Genomic DNA, 17905 nt, shown 5'->3' on the forward strand with positions numbered 1-17905 from the left:
CTTATCGGTGTTTTACATTACTACAAACAACAGCATCCACTACAAGAACACATACATTGACACGTCCACAGTAAGGCTTCGAGCTATTTTGAGGAACAGCATCACAGAAAAGATCAACACCAGTGCATAACACTGACCTAAAACAAGCCTTACGATATGCATGTGATTGAACAGGCCATCTCAAAGCAAAACCAGTTTGTCTCTCATTTTATGTATCGTCCACTCTGGAAGGCCAGGCTTGGGCTATGGAAACTGAGTGAAACACCAGATCTGCTAGGAGACGTCCCCTTCTGATGGAAGGTCATACTGTCTCAATATCATATATTAGCACAGGTCACCGGATCTCACTGACAGCTTTGACAGCAGAGTCCTCAGAGTAAAAACTGGTCATTCCATATATATATATGTATATATGTATGTGTGTGTATATATATATATATATATATATGTATGTGTATATATATATGTATATATGCATACATACATATATATGTATGTGTATATATATATGTATGTATGCATACATACATATATATGTATGTGTATATATATGTATATATGCATACATACATATATATGTATGTGTATATATATATGTATATATGTATACATAATACACATATGTATATATGTATACATACATATATATGTATATGTATACATATATACATATATATATACACATATACATATATATATATATATCCACATACACATATATATATATGGAATGACCAGTATACGGATGTATATATGTATATATATGTATGTATATATATATGTGTGTGTATATATATGTATACATATGTATATATACATATACATATACGTGTATATATATGTATGTATGTATATATGTGTGTGTGTGTGTGTGTATATATATATACATATATATATAGAGAATATGGTTTGCAGCTAAAACCATCCATAGGAATGAGAAGCAGTGAGGTATTATCTCTCAGACATTCATTCGAGGCTATTCTTCAAGCTGGACATTGGAGTATCTTGCATGCTAGGAGCATGTCCATATATATGCCTGTGCATTCCTAGTGCTTAGGGATGCAGCTGGCACATGGAGGCAGTCAATAAACCTTTAAAAGCAAATGAGCTACTTAAAGCCTAATCAAGCAACACCTAATAAAATTTCAGGATATTCTAGACATAATACTTTTAAAAAATAATCTTTACATATGTAAAGAAAACATTTCAATTTTTTTAAATACCAAAAAAAAAAAAATCTTCTAACAGAGTCAATTCTCATTATTCACTGTGGTTATGTTCTATAATGGTGCCATGAACACTAAATTTGTGGCTATGGATCCAATGCCAAAGGCAAAATAAAGGGTTAGGTTCCTGCGAGCCTCTGGTCACCATATTCTCAGCAAGTGATCAATACACAACCTCGTTTGATGTGTGTTTCTGCTTAAAGACAACTTGCTGACATCTTATTTAGTACATATTGTTGATTCACAGCCAACAACAGCGTAAGTCATGCCTGAAGGAAACTTCTCTAACACATGTATTTTCTCCATAAGGCACATTCTAGTCTTCTTTTGCTTAGAAACACCAGACAGCAAGCACTTCGGCACTACATTTGAAATAGCAAAATCACCAACAAAAAGTACAAAGTGCAAAAAATGTGACACTAATCAGAATGAAAAGCATACTTGTTTACAGTAAGGGGGAACAAGAAGGCCAAACAAGAAGGCAGCATGTTGCCTTGTTTGATCTCAACTGGGAATGTGCACACGGGACGAGTCAAATTTTTCCCACTCTCAGCATGTCTGCAAATGACCACAAAAGCTCTGCGAGTACTGACTTTGGGATTACAGATAAATTTTAGCAAGCAGGAGAATTCACAAATACAGAATCTGTGAGCAATGAGGATTGACTATACAGAAATGAACTCTGTTTTATGAAATCTGTGTCTGAAATAACTTGATTACTGAAAATCTATTATGTTCTTTTATATACCACAAAAAGACACCAAGGTATTGACTTACTGTCCAAAATTTGATAAAATACTGTAAATCTGTAGCAGCAATAAAAAGGCAGTACAGCAGAGAATAAGCCAAGAAAAGGAGGAAAAATTTATAATTTGAAAATCCAACACAATTGTTCACCCTGTTAAGAAAACAAAAACAACAGTTTCAGTCAGTTGTGCACGTTCAACCTAGGTATACATATGCTCATCCTGAACACAGTATTTGGTTTCCTGTCATTTAAAATTCATTGGCATTTCTTTAAGCATGACTCGTAAGATTTCTTTCCACATACAACCATTAAAAAATCCATTTCACAAAAGAATTTGTTTAGATTTTTTGCTTTAATCAATCATGGACCGATAGCTGTGTATCGTGTCCATTTATGCAAATAAGCACATGCCTAAAAACACAGAGCTGGGGAGAAACCGAATGAAGTCAGGCAGACAAGAGGAACATGCTATGTTCTTTTTCTTTCTTACCTTTGGATTTAATTTCTAACTATGATTAAGTAACTTCAAATCTTTCAGGTTTTCCCGAATTAGATGAAATATCTTCACAAACTGCTTGCATGCCATCAGCACACCACTGAAGTAAACAGATTATCAAGCGGAGGTTTAAGAAAAGAAATAGGATTGAGAACCAAACTGCGGGGATCATAACGTAAAACTGCCACTTGACAATTATGTGGCCCTGGCCAAGTGGAATAGTCTGCGAGACTTTCATTTTCCTTATCTGCAAGATAAACATTCCGGAGGTGGGCTTTATAGCCTTTGATTCCAAACATGGAGATTGATAATTCTCAGTTCTCACGCTAAAGTATATTTGGGAGGAGGGGTAAGAATTCAAACTATTATATATCAATAAACATAAATACAAATACAACTCATACTTCATAGCCACACTCTTCTATCAATTTTTCTTATTTTTTTATTCTTATTTTTTTTAATTTTCAGGCGCCTGGGTGGCTCAGTCAGTTAAGCGTCTGATTCTTGGTTTCGGCTCTGGCCCTGATCTCACAGTTTCTTGACTTGAAGCCCTGCGTCAGGCTCTGTGCTGATAGGGCAGGGCCAGTTTAGGAGGCTCTCTCTCTCCCTCCCTCTCTCTCTGCCCCTCCCCTACTGGCGCTGTCTCTGTTTCTCTCAAAATAAATAAATAAACTTAAAAAATTTGTTTTATTTTCTTTTTGATAAAGACAGGGAACTACAGGATGATCTCGTTGTAAACGTGACACAACCCCTAAGTGGAAATGGCTGGCATCTTCAATGGGTGAGTTAACTTTGTTAACTGGTACAATAAACCCAGTGCAAAGAACATACATGTATTGTTTCCTGGCCTCAAATGTCTTTTGCTTACTCTAATGTTAGCAAAGTGACCTCATTCTCTGTTGACTTTGCTAACAAACTAAGGCATTTTTCTTTTTAGATTTTTAAAGTAGAAGTGTACATATGAAAAATGTTTACCCAATTATACAAGATAAATAAGCCCCAGAGGTCTGTGGTGAACACTGTACCTATAGCTAACAACACTGTAGTGTGAACTTAAGAATTTGTTAAAAGAGGGGCGCCTGGGTGGCTCGGTCGGTTAAGCGTCCGACTTCAGCTCAGGTCATGATCTCACAGTTCGTGAGTTCGAGCCCCGCGTCGGGCTCTGTGCTGACAGCTCAGAGCCTGGAGCCTGTTTCAGATTCTGTGTCTCCCTCTCTCTCTGCCCCTCCCCTGTTCATGCTCTGTCTCTCTCTGTCTCAAAAATAAATAAACGTTAAAATTAAAAAAAAAAAAGAATTTGTTAAAAGGGTAAGTGTTGTGTAAGTGTTCTTACAATTAAAAAAACTTTAATTAAAAAAAAGTAAAAAGGTAAGCCTTTATCTGGCTTATGAATAAATGGAAAATTTGGGGGGGGGGAAGAAAAATGTTTATATCGTCTACCTCAAAAATCATAAGGTAAAGGGAACGGCATTAGAGTTAGTAATTCTGGAACATAAAGGTATTGTATATTGCAAATAATTAATAATGAAGGCAAAACTTGTGGGTGCACATTGTATGAAAACAGTTATGATTCTAGTGTGAGTGTAAACCAATTGCTGAGATTGCCTTTTGTGACATCTGAATGAAACAATGGCAAGAAATAATATTGCAGAGAGTTCCAAACAAGCCTACTGTAATTGCATTCTGTCAAAAAGGATGCAGGATAATCCCTTAGCTTCCTTGTGTTGGTTTCTAGAGGAGAGAATGGTTACATGGAAGCTGGGGTGCCTTAATACTCTGGACAATGGGGGCAAAGACAATGACTCTTTTGTGGACCAGGGGAAGATAAGAAGGGATAGGAAAGATTGTTTCTTTTCCTATGGGAATGTAAGAAGCAGGTTTGGTATTAAATGGTACATAGCATTTTTATGAAAAGTAGAAGATTTTACAACATTGAATTTAACTTACTTTGACTTCTACTTAGGAGCATGATGAAATGTAACCTTAACTGTCACTTAGGAAACAGAAGAGAAAGTCAGTAAACAAAGACCAAGTATTTTAGAGTTTGATATGTACTTTACACTTTAAGAAATATAGTAATAAAATGTCTCTTCATAACAGACAGCTTTGATGAAATGTTTTAACTCTCTACTCCTTTGTAGACTCAATTTGAAAAGGAAGAGAACGTAACTGGACAGCAACATGCAGAAGAATGAAACTAGACCACTTTCTTACACCATTCACAAAAATAAACTCAAAATGGATGAAGGACCTGAATGTGAGAAGGAAACTATCAAAACCCTAGAGGAAAAAGCAGGAAAAAACCTCTCTGACCTCAGCCGTAGCAATTTCTTACTCGACACATCTCCAAAGGCAAGGGAATTAAAAGCAAAAATGAACTATTGGGCCCTCATCAAGATAAAAAGCTTCTGCACAGCAAAGGAAACAATCAACAAAACTAAAAGGCAACCGACTGAATGGGAAAAGATATTTGCAAATGACATAGTGTGTAAAGGGCTAGTATCCAAAATCTATAAAGAACTCACCAAACTCTACACCTGAAAAACAAATAATCCAGTGAGGAAATGGGCAGAAGACATGAATAGACACTTCCCTAAAGAAGACATCCAGATGGCCAACTGACACATGAAAAAATGTTCAATATCACTTCTCATCAGGGAAATACAAATCAAAACCACACTGAGATACCACCTCACACCAGTCAGAGTGGCCAAAATGAACAAATCAGGAGACTATAGATGTTGGAGAGGATGTGGAAAAATGGGAAGCCTCTTGCACTGTTGGTGGGAATGCAAACTGGTGCAGCTGCTCTGGAAAACGGTGTGGAGGTTCCTCAAAAAATTAAACATAGATCTACCCTATGAGCCATCAGTAGCACTGCTAGGAATTTACCCAAGGGATACAGGAGTGCTGATGCATAGGGGCATTTGTGCCCCAATGTTTATAACAGGTCTTTCAACAATAGCCAAATTATGGAAAGAGCCTAAGTGTCCAACAACTGGTGAATGGATAAAGAAATTGTGGTTTATATACACAATGGAATACTACTTGGCAATGAGAAAGAATGAAATATGGCCTTTTGTAGCAATGTGGAGGGAAATGGAAGGTATTATGCTAAGTGAAATAAGTCAGGCAGAGAAAGACAGATACCATATGTTTTCATTCATACGTGGATCCTGAGAAACTTAACGGAAGACCATGGGGGAGGGGAAGGGGGAAAAAAGTTACAGAGAGGGAGGGAGCCAAACCATAAGAGACTTGGATACTGAGAACAAACTGAGGGTTGATGGGAGGTGGGAGGGAGGGGAGGGTGGGTGATGGGCATTGAGGAGGGCACCTGTTGGCATGAGCACTGGGTTTGTATGGAAGCCAATTTGACAATAAATTATATTTAATAAAAAAAATTAAAAGGAAGAGAATGTATTCTGTGTCTGAATGATTTTATATAGAGAAATAAAACATGATTGTGGTAAATATCCTTTGTGTGTTGTTTAAAATTCAGTGCAAACAGCTGTTGGCTCTGATTCAGAAAAAAGACTTTCTGATTCTAAATTGGAAAAAGAACATAATATAGAAAAAAGAAAAAGGAAAGAACGTGGCCTTTGGAGTCCAACAATCTTGCCATGGGACTTTAAGCCCACTCTTTAACTTTTCTGAGCCCCACTTACCCCTCCTCTTTAAAATGGGATAAATAATTTCTTTACAAAATTTTTTTTTTAAAGAAAGCAAGCAAGCAAGTCGGGGAGATGAATGGGAGCGGGGGGCGCGGGGTGGGAGGGAGAATCTTAAGCAGGCTCCACACTCAGCTCAAAGCCTGACATGGGGCTTGATCCCATGACCCTGAGATTAAGACCTGAACTGAAATTAAGAGTTGGACACTCAGCCAACTAAGCCACCCAGGTTCCCAGGGACAAATAATTTCTATAATTTCTGTGATTGTTACAAGAATTACATATTATATATATGTGTGTGTGTGTGTGTGTGTATACAGTCTCTAGCACATTATAGGTGCTCAACAAAATGAAGCTAAAATTATCGAATTTAATTAGCGTTACCTAATCTTTGGCAAGCATGTCAAAACAGATCATTAAGAAAATAAACATTAATGAAAATTTTATATTAAAAGAAAAAACAGTTCTGGGGTGCCTGGGTGGCTCATTCGGTTGGGCATCCGACTTTGGCCCAGGTCATGATTTCGCAGTTTGTGGGTTCGAGCCCCGTGTCAGGCTCTGTGCTAACAGCTCAGAGCCTGGAGCCTGCTTCTGATTCTGCGTCTCCCTCTCTCTCTGTCTCCTCCCACACTCATGCTCTGTCTGTCTCTCTCTCAAAAATAAATAAACATTAAAAAATTTTTTTAAAAGAAAAAACACTTCTGACTACAAGATCCATCGCTGTTTCAGTTAAAACAGAAGTGTGATGTTGAACTCCAGCACCCTTATGGGTAATCTCAACTGGCCACAGCAGAGAAGCTGAAATCATTGACGACAAACAAGCATAGTTTTCTGATTTTTCAGATGCTCAAAGTTGACAGTTACTGCACTTCAAAATTATATACAAGACCTGCCTAATAAGAGTTTGGAACATCCTGAAGATCTTTTAATGAATGACTGTTGTATTCCCAAAATGACCATAAAAAAAGGTTATTTATATACGGATAGGGAAAATTTTCCAGGATATATTAAGTGGAGAGAAAAAAAAAAAAAAAAAAAGGCACAAACCCAGTCCTTAATGGAACCACTTGTGTGAAAACAATGTGTAAAATATTTTTACGTGTGTACAAAAACACGTAACGCACCCACCTCCACATTTATGTCAGAAATGTGCACGTGACGTTTAGCAACACGTTCTTGTAAGCAGGAGCAGAAAGGGGGAGAGGGCACTGAGAAGAACACTTGTACTTTTTTTTAATTTTTAAATTGAGTACCATGAGTATGTATGTATCACCTATAAATTTTTTAATTTAATTTTTTTAAACATTTTTCTTTATTTTTGAGACAGAGAGAGACAGACCATGAGCAGGATAGAGGCAGAGAGAGAGAGGGAGACACAGAATCGGAAGCAGGCTCCAGGCTCTGAGCTGTCAGCACAGAGCCTGACATGGGGCTCGAACTCACAGACTGTGAGATCATGACCTGAGCCCAAGTAGGATGCTCAACCGACTGAGCCACCCAGGCCCAACCCCCACCCCTCCAACCCCCCCCCCCCCCCGCCCGAGGGAATCTTAAGCAGCTGCAGGGTCCCTCCTCAATGTGGAGCCTGACATGGGGCTCGATCCCACAACCCTGGGATCATAACCTAAGCCTAAATCTCAACTCAAATGGTTGTTTAAGCTTGGTTAAATAAAAACAGCTTACATAATGGAATATCATACAACCAGTAAAAAAAGAACCAGACAGCTCCATATATATCAGTAGGTCCAGAGAGTATTTTTTTTTTAATGTTTATTTATTTTAGAGAGAGAGAGAGAGAGAGAGAATGAGTAGGGGAAGGACAGAGAGAGAGGGAGACACAGAATCTCAAACAGGCTCCAGGCTCTGAGCTGTCAGCACGAAGCCCGACACGGGGCTCGAACTCACAGACCGTGAGATCATGACCTGAGCCCAAGTAGGACGCTCAACCGACTGAGCCACCCAGGCGCCCCTAAATTTTTTAATTTAAAATTTTAATTTGAAATTTAAAGTACGTAAATGAAATGACTGTTCCATGCAGCTGGCACCAGACAAATACTAGGCCGCTGGCACTCATCCCTTCACAAACCGACCTGGCTACTGCTTGCTGCAAGGGTGGGCCCAGAGCTGAGGCAGTGGCTGTGACAACGGTGGCTATCACAGGAGACACAACAGCCCAGAGAAGCAATGACACAGAAGTTGACAGGTACTGCGGCCGGTTCATTCAACAGCTTCCACGTGGCCATGAAGAGTGAGCATGATAACGCGGAGGTACAGCTACGCAATCCGAGCCCGCTTTTAAACCCTCCAGAGTCCTTTGCACTGACGGCTCAGAGCCTGCTTGTGATTCTCTCTCTCTCTCTCTCTCTCTCTCTCTCTGCCCCTCCACTGCTCGTTCTCTCTCTCTCAAAATAAACTTTTTAAAAAAGATAGTTTAAAACCTCCAGAGCTTTAGATCTGTTCCCCTTCACTTATTTAACAAGATCTGTCAAAATGTGGAAGATTGTCAGATTGTGCTAGAAGCCTCTTACAAAGCCAAATTAATTGCAGATTTAGAAAAAGCTGCTATCGTTGCAAATTATTATTTCCTATTTTTGTGCTGTAGTGAGGATAGCAAGAGCGCGGTAAGATTTATAGGTGTGCAAAGCTTGGGATTAATACGGATTGTTTCCACCTTTCCATCCATTACCATCACAATCTCCTATTACTTTAGGTCAGAAAAATCAAAGTCAACTCTAGGTCCCTGAGTTCTTGCCCACCCTGCTAAGTTTTCCCTAGAATACATAGCTATTCAGAAAAGAGGGGTGTCTCAGTACGGGCTCCCCCGAGAGCAGCCCCTGGACAAGAACCTGGATACAGTGTATTTGAAACAAGGAAGGGAGAAAAGCCAAGACAGCATGTGTTGATGGCCAGGCCCTTGCTGGTTGAGGGTGGCCTGTGGGTGCATGAAAGGCCTGGCACTTGGGGACTGTCCAGCTTAGCAGCCGAATCAACCCCCTCAGGTGGAAAAGAGCCCTCAGGCGGAGAAGAAAAGAAATTGTGGTGCTTGAGGCAGGGAGCTGCCACGGGCAGGGGAACTATTCAGGTGCAGTGAACCCACAGACAGGTTGTGGGGATGTGGTGAGGAACTGACAACATGACCTACTAGAGGGATCAACAGAGGAATGTAAGGAAGATTAAGAAAACTTACAATTGAGGATATGCGGGGGGCGGGGGGGGGGGGCTACTTGCTGAGAAAGAGAATACAACGAATGAAAGAATGAGGAAAGCAAAAGAATGGCTACAAATGAACATTAATATCAGGGGAGGCTATTTACTGAGATCTTTCCTTGAGAAGAACATTATTCTCACAGGCATTAACTTGCCTTAACATTTGAAAGAAGAAACCCTAGGTGGAGAAAAGGAAGAGGTATTTAGAGAGAGAAAGTACCGTGAACCTGACATTTCCCAGAGAGAAAGTACCGTGAACCTGACATTTCCCTATGATTTCCCGCAGCTGAATCATTCCTTGAATGTTTCTACCAACACCTGACAAACATTGGTGAGCATGTCTACCTTTCTCTGGGGGTCACCCCTGAAAGAAGACAAGGCTTGTACAGTAATCATGCCTCGTGTCCAAATCCAAGCCACTGGTAACCTCAGTGTAGCTGTCACAGGTATGTGCACCTTGAGAAGAAAAATTACAGAGAGGGGTAGAAAAAAATCAACCCTCATTACTTAATTAGACCTTTCAAATAACCCTTTGTTCAGCTGCCTAATCTAAAATTATTTTCTAAAATATTAATGCGTTCTAAGTAGAAACACTTGTTTACTTTAAAAAAAATTTTAACGTTTATTTTTGAGAGGGGGAGAGAGAGAGAGAGAAAGAGAGAAAGCAACTGGGGGACAGAGGATCTGAAGTGGGCTGTGCCCTGACAGCAGAATCCGATGTCGGGCTCAAACGCGTGGCCCGTGGGCTCAAGACCTGAGCCGAAGTCAGACATTTAACCGACTGAGCCACACAGGTGTCCCTGGAAACCCATATGTGTATATTTGTGTATTTGCTATTCTACTCCTCAATGTCAAGTTCTAGTTAAAATAAATTGTTAAAGTTTTAGATGAATTAATTCATTATTCAAAACTTCCAGTGAAGTATTGTGTATAATTTATGAATACATTTTGGTGTAGTTTCTGGGAAGTGTTTCAGGATCTCTGTATTTAGGCATGTGCATACAAAGAAAACCATTTGTTCTAAGCAAATATGACTAACTTTTATACTGTTTACCTACTAGTTTTGAAGTTATTTCATGGAAATTCTTCCGAATAAAAAAAGCTCCCTTGAGCTAATTTAACAAATACTAAAAACTAAATCTGAAAGTACCTCCTGGGTCAGCTAAGGCAAGATTTATAAGAAGATTTAAACAGATAAATGATTCAATTTATTAAGTTGTAAGGGACAGAAACCTGTTTGAATACAGATCTATACTCACCAAGGGCAATGATGATCCATCTTCAAAATACATCTAAAAAAACACACACACCAAACTTAACACCATAAAATTTTAGCCCCATTAAAGTATAAAAAGCAAATATAAAAGTCATATAAAAAAGAGTTGTGGCAAGTAAAATACTGCAAAATTGCTTACTTATCTAAAAGTTGAATAATAGAGAAAGTCTTCAGCTCAAATAAACATGACAGCCAATTTTAATTATGATATAATTATAGAACTTTAAAAATATACACGCTTTAAAATACAAATAAAATACCTCATTTTTTGCAAACAATGCAATATGTTAACACACAAGTATCTTAGGTTAAAGAAAGTGCAAAATGTCAACAGGTTTACAGAAAGTCTGGATGAACCTTTTCCTTTAATGTCAATCTTTAAGATAAGGAGCACTGTCCCTGTGGTGTAGTAAGAATCTATAATATCTAATTGTCATGAAGTCAAATGAGCTATCTCTATAAAGATGATAAAGAGTCACAGAAGCATTTGTTAAACAGAACTAGCCAAGTCTGAGCTGTCAAAACTCGTGTACTTAACTCACATCCATGTGAATCCGGGGGGGGGGGGGGGCGGGGAGGGACAATTAAGTGAGTGTGGCCCTAGCCACACTCACATTAATGCAAGTGATTATACTGGTTCTATTTCCTAAATAAATCAGAAGCACAATTAAAGAAATGATCTGGAAAACAGTAAGGAAAGAAAGAGTATTAATTAAGAGGAACACCACATGTAGACATTTCAGAAGTAAAAGGTTTTCTTACTTGTCACAGACAGAACAGTGATGGCAGCGGTCTGGTTTTATGAGTTGGCATCTATCACAATATCGGATTGCTAGGGACAAAAAGTTCCACTTAGTCTTAGATTTACCACTGAATTGAATATACAATTAAACAGCTCTTATCATCTATCCAAATTTAACTTCTAAAAAGCATAGCGAATTTGAATTTGGTAAAAATGAGATGTTCTCTTGTGTAAATACAAAAATAGGATGAGTTGCTTATAGCCCCAGTTTTCTTTCTTTCTTTTATTCTTTCCTTATTCCTTGCTCCCTCCCTTCCTTCCTCCCTGTCTCTCTTCCTACCTTTCTTTTAAAAGTAATTTCTACACCCAATGTGGGACATGAACTCACGACCCCGAGATCAAGAATTCCACTGTCCACCGACTAAGCCAGTCAGCTGCCCCCGGCCTCAGTTTTCAAAAGAGATTTCTCAAGAATACAGAATCTTTGGGGAGAATTTTTCGAAGACTTTCACAATTGCTAGTAATGATAGGAAAGCTCACAAAGGGTGCAAAAATATGTCCATTTCTATCCAAGTAAACAGAGTGCATACCACAGGTAAATCAACTTATTTCCTGTACCCCACCAGGATAAGTACGAGAGGATACAACCACATTTTAGTTTTATGAGAAACACATTTTAGAAATATGTGAATAAACTCTATTAGTTGTTCAAATTGTTCACTGTTGTGAGATACAAGATTAGAAGTGAGTACTAGAAGAAGTACTTCCAATTCAGAATTTTCATTCTTGTAATAGAAGTCCTGATCCTTTCTTCTCTAATATACACATATCAAAGACAATGATGGATGTCTGATCTGGATATGCTATTTCAGTACACAGACATCTTACAAGATGCAAGCAGTCTACCAAAATTACAGGAAGACAGTTATTAAGTGGGTCACAGGATCAGTAAAACCAAATTAATGCATTTAAAATTTGGAAAAAGTCCTTGCAACAAATAATTACCACTGTTATATTAGTTAATGTGATCTCTGAAACAGGAAACAGTTGCTATAAACTAAGATTAAGATGAGGTTTTTTTCTTCTTCTTTATTATTATTATTTTTTAATGTTTATTTATTTTTTGAGAGAGAGAGAGAGAGAGAGCGAGCTCAAGCGGGGAGGGGAAGAGAGAGAGGGAGACACAGAATCCGAAGCAGGCTCCAGGCTCCGAGCTGTCAGCACAGAGCCCGATGCGGGGCTCGAACCCACGATCTGTGAGATCATGACCTGAGCAGAAGTTGAATGCTTAACTGACTAAGCCACCCAGGCGCCCCAGATGAGGTTTTTTCAACAAGGCCTATTTGGAATTGTTTTCAATACTGAAATAAGTTCTCAGTCATCCCCTTACAACTCTTTTTTTCAGACACCACAGAGATTAATGGCATGGCAGCCTCAGCTCCTAAATGAAGAAGTCTCACAGCAACATACTAGGGAAAGCTACACAGTATCACTGGCTCATGCAAAGCATTACAGTGGAAGGCAGTATTATCCAGCAGAAATATAATGTGACCCACATGTATATTTTTAGATTCTCTGGGAGCTATGTTAAAAGACATGAAAATATGGGGCGCCTGGGTGGCTCAGCTGGGTGAGCGTCCAACTCTTGATTTCAGCTCAGGTCATGATCCCAGTGTTGTGGGATCAAGCCCTGCATCGGGCTCCATGCTGAATATGGAGCCTGCTTGAGATTCTCTCTTTCTCTCCCTATGCGCCTCTGCCTGGCTCTCACTATCTCTCTAATCTCTCTAAAATTTTACAAAGACATAAAAAGAAACAGGGAAATTAATTCTAATAAAATACATTATTTTACCTAATATATCAAAAATATTATTTCAACATATAATTAATACACAAATTTAATCACATATTTTACATTTTTTAATGCCAAGTTTATATTTTTTACACTTATAGTTGAATTTTAAGTGGTAAGTTTGGGGGACAATGCTAGGTTCTCTCCAGATGGTGATTATCTCTATTTTAAAGTATGCTGGGGGGGGAAAAAAAACAAAACTCTCAAATCAAAGTGGGTAAATAATTCATAGGAAATCAAAACAATGTAGAAATAAGATTTTTGTTTATAATCTTTCATAAACATAAAGTTAGTCTTTAAATTAAAAAAAACCCCACAATCCCATTTAAAATTGCACCAAAAATAATAAGATACCTAGGAACAAACCTAACCAAAGAGGTGAAAGACCCGTATTCTGAAAACTATGAAACACTGATTAAAGAAACTGAAGATGACACAAAGAAATGGAAAGTCATTCCAGGTTCATGGATTAGAACAAATACTATCAAAATACCTATACTACCCCATGCAATCTACACACCCAATGCAATCCCTATCAAAATACCAAGAGTATTTTTCACAGAACTAGAACAAACAATCCTAAAATGTGTATGGAACCACAAAAGACACCAAATAGCCAAAACAAAGCTGGAGGCACCACAATTTCGGACTTCACATTACATTACAAAGATGCGGTGATCAAAACAGTATGGTATCAGCACAAAAATACACACACGGATCAATAGAATAGAACGGAAAACCCACAATTATTTGATCAATTAATTTATGACAAAGGATGCAAAAAATATGCAATGGGAAAAAGACAGTCTCTTTAACAAATGGTGTTGGGAAAAGTGGACAGCTACGTGCAAAAGAACGCAACTGGACCACTTTCTTACACCATACACAAAAATAAATTCAAAATGTATTAAAGATCTAAATGTGAGAACTGAAACCATAAAAATCCTAGAAGAGAGCACAGGCAGTGATTTCTCTGACATCAGCCATAGCATTTTTTTTCTAGATAGGTCCTCTGAGGCAAGGGAAACAAAGGCAAAAATAAACTATTGGGATGACATCAAAATAAAAAGTTTCTGCACAGCAAAGGAAATAATCAGTAAAACTAAGAAGCAATCTGTGGAATGGGAGAAGATATTTGCAAATGACATATCCAGTAAAGGGTTAGTATTCAAATTATACAAATCAACACCCAAAAAACAAATAATCCAAATTAAAAATGGGCAAAAGACATGAACAGACACTTTTCCAAAGAAGACATCCTGATGGTCAACAGACACATAAAAAGATGCTCATCATCACTTACCATCAGGGAAATGCAAATCAAATTACAATGAGATATCACCTCACACCTGTCAGAATGACTAAAATCAACAACACAAGAAACAACAGGAGTTGGTGAGGATGTGGAGAAAAAGGAACCCTCTTGCACTGTTGGTGGGAATGCAAACTGGTGCAGCTACTGTGGAAAACAGTATGGAGGTTCCTCAAAAAGTCAAAAATAGAACTACCCCTACCATCCAGCAATCGCACTACTATTTACCCAAAGAATACAAAAACACTAATTCAAAGGGATACATACACCCCTATGTTTACAGCAGCGTTATTTACAATAGCCAAGATCTGGAAGCAGCCCAAGTGTCTGTCACTGATGAATGGATAAAGAAGATGTGGTACATATATGCAATGGGATATTATTCAGCCATAAAAAAGAATGAAATATTGCCATTTGCAATGACATGGATGGAGCTAGAGAATATAATGCTAAGTGAAATAAATCAGTCAGAGAAAGACAAATACCATACAATTTCACTCATATGCGGAATTCAAGAAACAAAACAAATGAGCAAAGGGGAAAAAAGAGACAAAGACAAACCAAGAAACAGACTCTACTATAGAGAACAAACTAATGTTTACCAGAGCCGGGGGGGGGGGGGTGTTAACCGGCAATGGGGATTAAGGAAGGCACTTGCCATGATGAGGACCAGGTGATTATTAAAATAAAAACTTAAAAAAAAATTCCATGTGCTACATTACATTCAACTAAAATTATCCTGCTATAATTTAAAATGAACTATCTGATTATTATTTAAAAACTGTTAACAGTCAGGAAGAATTTTAACTGTCTTGTTTGAATTTTTTCAGAGTTTATTCTTATATTACTTTACTTATGTAATTTAAAACCTTTTTGGGTAATGTTGAAAAACAATGTTATCAACATCTGTGTGCAAAAAGATAAGTTCCATCACCTCTAGGTGTTACCTTCTTACGTCAAAATCTACAAAAAAATTTTTTTGTAGGAAAAGATCAAGGGCAAGAGAGAGCTGAAAAAGCAAAGAGTCCTCACTTAATAAACATAGAAAAATATCTACAATAAAGTTTGGTGATCCCTGTAAGAAAACAGGAGATGGTGGGATCAGAAGAAAGCACAGAACAAACAGGTGACATCAACAGTCCTGTTAATACCCTGCTTTACTATGCCCCACATTCCAGTCTGTATGTAGGTGAATTTTTCTCTGTGTAGGGCAGCTTAATCTAGGCAGCTGGCCTTTTTCTCTCTGGGGTTTGGAGGAAGTACTGTGGATTTAGAAGGGATACTAAACTCCTTAATTATATTACTATCACTTTCTTCAATTCTCTCTGAAATACAAAGTGCATGAACACTGCATCTTTCAGGTGCTTTAGTCAATTTCTCAGGGGGAAGAAGGAAGTTATCCAAAGAACCCAAGGGTCTTTGCTGGGGGTGAGGAAGGAAGGACCCCCCCCCCCCCCACATCCTGCCTTGGTGGTAGTGTGGTGGCTCCTCTGAACATCCATTCCGCAGTGTGTTTTCCTTTACATTCTATACATTCCAGAGGGGGATCAATCACACTGACATAATCTATTTATTATACTTAGCATAATTTAACTTAGTGACTCTAGTCAGTTAATATTGATTTTAGCATGCATCCCAAATTTTTGCACTGAAAATATAAACAAAGATTACATTAGGAGATCCAGATTGTATTCTGCACTGTCACAAATATTAAGAACCGTAAGTTCATCTCAGGATAAAGGTATCCAATACTTCAGAGGGATAAGAGCCTTAACATTATATAAACAACACGAGGAGATGACTTATAAATCCAAAGTGTAGTTATTACTAATGGAAATTAATACTTTGTTAAAGTAGGACCTACGCTTCCTCCCTTTCTCTTGACCCAGTGTTTCAAGGGGTACCGTAGAAAGCACTGCCCTAGGAATGTGGAGACTAGATTTTGCACCTTAAACTGTCACTGTCATTAACCAGTTTTGGAAACTGGTGCAGTAATCTATTTTTAGAGGGCTTAAATTGAGTATTTGCTTAGGCTTATGTCGTGTCAATATACATAAACATACATAAGCACATCTCTGTGGAATAGAACGAGTGGCATTAATATTAAACTAAAGAATTACCACTTGCCCAGGGAAAACAAACAGAAAAAAATTGCAAGACTTTGACTTAGACTTAGTTATGATTCTCAGGTGAGTTAGAAACAAACATAAATAATATAAAAATATTGATGAGATGGTTTACATTCTCGTTTTCATACTAAGCCTCTGAAACCAGTTGTGTATTTTATACCTAAAGCACAACTCAATTTGGAGGGGTCACATTTTTTGTAAAGTTTATTTATTTATTTTGAGAAAGAGAGAGAGCATAAGTGGGGGAGGAACAGAGAGAGAGAGAGAGAGGGAGAGAGAGAATCCCAAGCTGCTCTGTGCTCTCAGTGCAGAGCCTGACTCGGGGCTCCATCTCATGACCCTGAGATCATGACCTGACCTGAAATTAAGAGTCAGAAGCTTAACCGATTGAGCCACCCAGATGCCCCAGGAGTTGCCACATTTTAAGTGCTCAACAGCCATATGGGGCTAGTGGCTACCAAAGTGGGTGGCACAGGCCTAAAGTCACAAAATTTCTAGGTGAGTCTTGGTGGGCAAGTATCAATAGTCATGTGTGTCCATTTTTAAGACAATTCTTTAATCAGATTGCTACTAAACTACCTAAAAGTTCTGACCCAGGTAAATGAGATTTATTGACTGAAATGCATTTGTTATAGCAGCACTATCAACAATAGCCAAAGTATGGAAAGAGCCCAAATGTCCATCGATGGATGAATGGAGAAAGAAGATGTGGTATATATAAATGGAGTTATTACTCAGCAATCAAAAAGAATGAAATCTTGCAACTACGAATGAAATTTGCACCTACGTGGATGGAACTGGAGGGTATTATGCTAAGTAAAATTAGAGAAAGACAAAAATCATATGACTTCACTCATATGAGGACTTTAAGAGACAAAACAGATGAATACAAGGGAAGGGAAACAAAAATAATATAAAAACAGGGAGGGGGACAAAACAGAAGAGACTCCTAAATATGGAAAACAAACTGAGGGTTACTGGAGGGGTTGTGGGAGGGGGGATGGGCTAAATGGGTAAGGGGCACTAAGGAATCTACTCCTGAAATCATTGTTGCACTATATGCTAACTAATTTGGATGTAAATTTAAAAAAATAAAAATGAAAATTAAAAAAAAAGAAAGAAAATTACCATACATTTTAAACATAAAGAAATTGTATCAATCCCTTAAGTTTTATATACTTTATACAATTACTTCTTTACATTTATGTAAAATTGTCAATGTTATGTTCATTATAGATATTATTCC

The 17905-nt window shown here is 38.0% G+C and overlaps 1 protein-coding gene across 3 annotated transcripts in view; it reads right to left on the minus strand.

Moving 5' to 3' along the window:
* Positions 1-17905, minus strand: part of ZDHHC2 (zinc finger DHHC-type palmitoyltransferase 2) — a 72104-nt gene that overhangs the window by 18066 nt on the left and 36133 nt on the right. For 2 of the 3 annotated variants that reach the window (XR_006216531.1, XM_042983050.1), the window contains exons 5-7: positions 11387-11456; positions 10608-10640; positions 2004-2124 (exon numbers count right to left, since the gene is read on the minus strand). Coding sequence is in view for 2 of the 3 variants with exons in the window: in XM_042983050.1 (XP_042838984.1) it covers positions 2004-2124; positions 10608-10640; positions 11387-11456 (224 nt within the window). In the remaining variant the exon portion in view is untranslated. The remainder of the gene's footprint in view (positions 1-2003; positions 2125-10607; positions 10641-11386; positions 11457-17905) is intronic. The other variant, XM_042983051.1, reaches the window with a different exon arrangement.

The sequence above is a fragment of the Panthera tigris genome, chromosome B1, assembly GCF_018350195.1.
Source record: "Panthera tigris isolate Pti1 chromosome B1, P.tigris_Pti1_mat1.1, whole genome shotgun sequence".
NCBI lineage: Eukaryota > Metazoa > Chordata > Mammalia > Carnivora > Felidae > Panthera > Panthera tigris.